This window comes from Cynara cardunculus (genome assembly GCF_001531365.2).
Source record: "Cynara cardunculus var. scolymus isolate 2C chromosome LG 4, CcrdV1, whole genome shotgun sequence".
NCBI classification, from domain to species: Eukaryota; Viridiplantae; Streptophyta; class Magnoliopsida; order Asterales; family Asteraceae; genus Cynara; species Cynara cardunculus.
In genome coordinates this window covers 4271137-4272796 of record NC_037531.1, presented here as the reverse complement: position 1 = coordinate 4272796, position 1660 = coordinate 4271137, and the positions used below count along the sequence as shown (strand labels likewise).

At 40.2% G+C, this 1660-nt stretch overlaps 1 protein-coding gene across 1 annotated transcript in view; it reads left to right on the top strand.

Annotated features, from left to right (window-relative positions):
• Window positions 1–649, top strand: part of LOC112510787 (aldehyde dehydrogenase family 2 member B4, mitochondrial-like) — a 6306-nt gene extending 5657 nt beyond the window's left edge. Inside the window, exon 5 of the mRNA XM_025116133.1 lies at window positions 494–649. Within this exon, the coding sequence (XP_024971901.1) occupies window positions 494–649 (156 nt within the window). The remainder of the gene's footprint in view (window positions 1–493) is intronic.
• Window positions 650–1660: the final 1011 nt, after the last annotated feature.

Sequence of the window (1660 nt, the reverse complement as noted above, 5' to 3'; positions counted from 1 at the left end):
GGAGGGAGGGGCCGGCCATGGGAGCCCAAGCCCAACCTCTATATATATATATTTTTTTTTTTTAAAAACCAAAGCCCAAAATGCTAAAATGTCATTTTTCTCAATTTTGACATTTTTCTTCAAATTAAAAACCCATGATGGCTAAATTCATTTAAATAAAAAGGTTTTATATTTAAAACATCAAAACTTTGTGTTTTATATAAATTGGGTATAAATTGGAGCATTTGGCACTGTATAGGACATTTCAGATAGTTACGGTTCGAAACCGGACTTTCTAAGCAACTGCCGGAATCTCTAGAAAATTTTCGATCAGACTAACCTAACTAACTCCTAATCTTATAAGTTACCTTCAATAACACTAATATAAACTTAATAAGAGCTAACCTGGAAGTTCAAATTTGACAGTTGTCACAGTCTCCCCTTGTTAGAGAAATTTCGTCCCGAAATTTAATGACTGCTACTGCCAATGGATGTTTTTTTTTTCTGCAAACAGTTGCGGATATTTGCCTTTCATGAAATCTTCTCGCTCCCAAGTGTACTCTGGACCATGTTTCGCATTCCAGCGGACCTTAATAATAGGGACTTTTCTGCTCCTCAACCGTTTAACTTCTCGGTCCAGTATCTCGATTGGTTCTTCAACAAGGTGTAACCGATCGCTAATCTGAACGTCGTCCAGGGGTAGCACTTATTGTTTCATCCGTTAGGAATTTCTTCAGATTCGACACATGGAACGTGTCATGGATGGCGCTTAGATTTTGTGGCAACTTCAACCTGTACGCCACTGGTCCGATTCTTTCAAGTATTTCGAATGGATCAATGTATCTGGGACCTAGCTTGCCTCTCTTCCTGAATCGTACTAGTCCTTTCCATGGTGATACCTTTAAGAGTACTTTATCCCCCACTTGGAATTCTAACGGCTTTCTCCGATTATCCGCATAACTCTTCTGATGGTCTCTTGCTGTCTTGAGTCTCTCCTTGATGATTGAAATCTTGTCGGTGGTTTCCTAAATAATATCGGGCGTTGTCAACTATCTATCTCTGATCTCTACCCAGCTAAGCGACGATCTGCATTTATGTTCGTATAGAGCTTCGTACGGTGCATATTGTATGCTGGTGTGATAGTTGTTGTTATAAGAGAATTCAACAAGGGGCAAATGGGTATTCCAACTCCCACCAAAATTTATTGCACACGCACGCAACATATCCTCAAGCGTTTGAATTGTTCTTTCCGATTGTCCATCTGTTTGAGGATGATAGATGGTGCTATAATCCAAGCGCGTACCCAATGCCTTTTGAAGAGACTGCCAAAATCGTGATGTAAAACGTGTATCTCTATCCGAAATAATGGAAATAGGCACACCATGACGTGTAACTATTTCATTGATGTAGATTTGTGCAAGCCTTTCTATACTGAAGTCTTCTCGAACAGGTAAAAAGTGCACGAATTTCGTAAGCCGATCCACTATGACCCAAATTGAGTCATGCCCTTTCCTAGTCCTAAGTAACTTAGTAACAAAGTCCATTGCTATCTGGTCCTACTTCCATTCGGGAATCTCTGGTTGTTGAAGGAGACCAGACGGTTTTTGATGCTCTGCTTTTACCCTTGCGCATGTTAAGCATCAACTTACGTACAAAGCAACGTCCTTCTTCATTCCTGGCC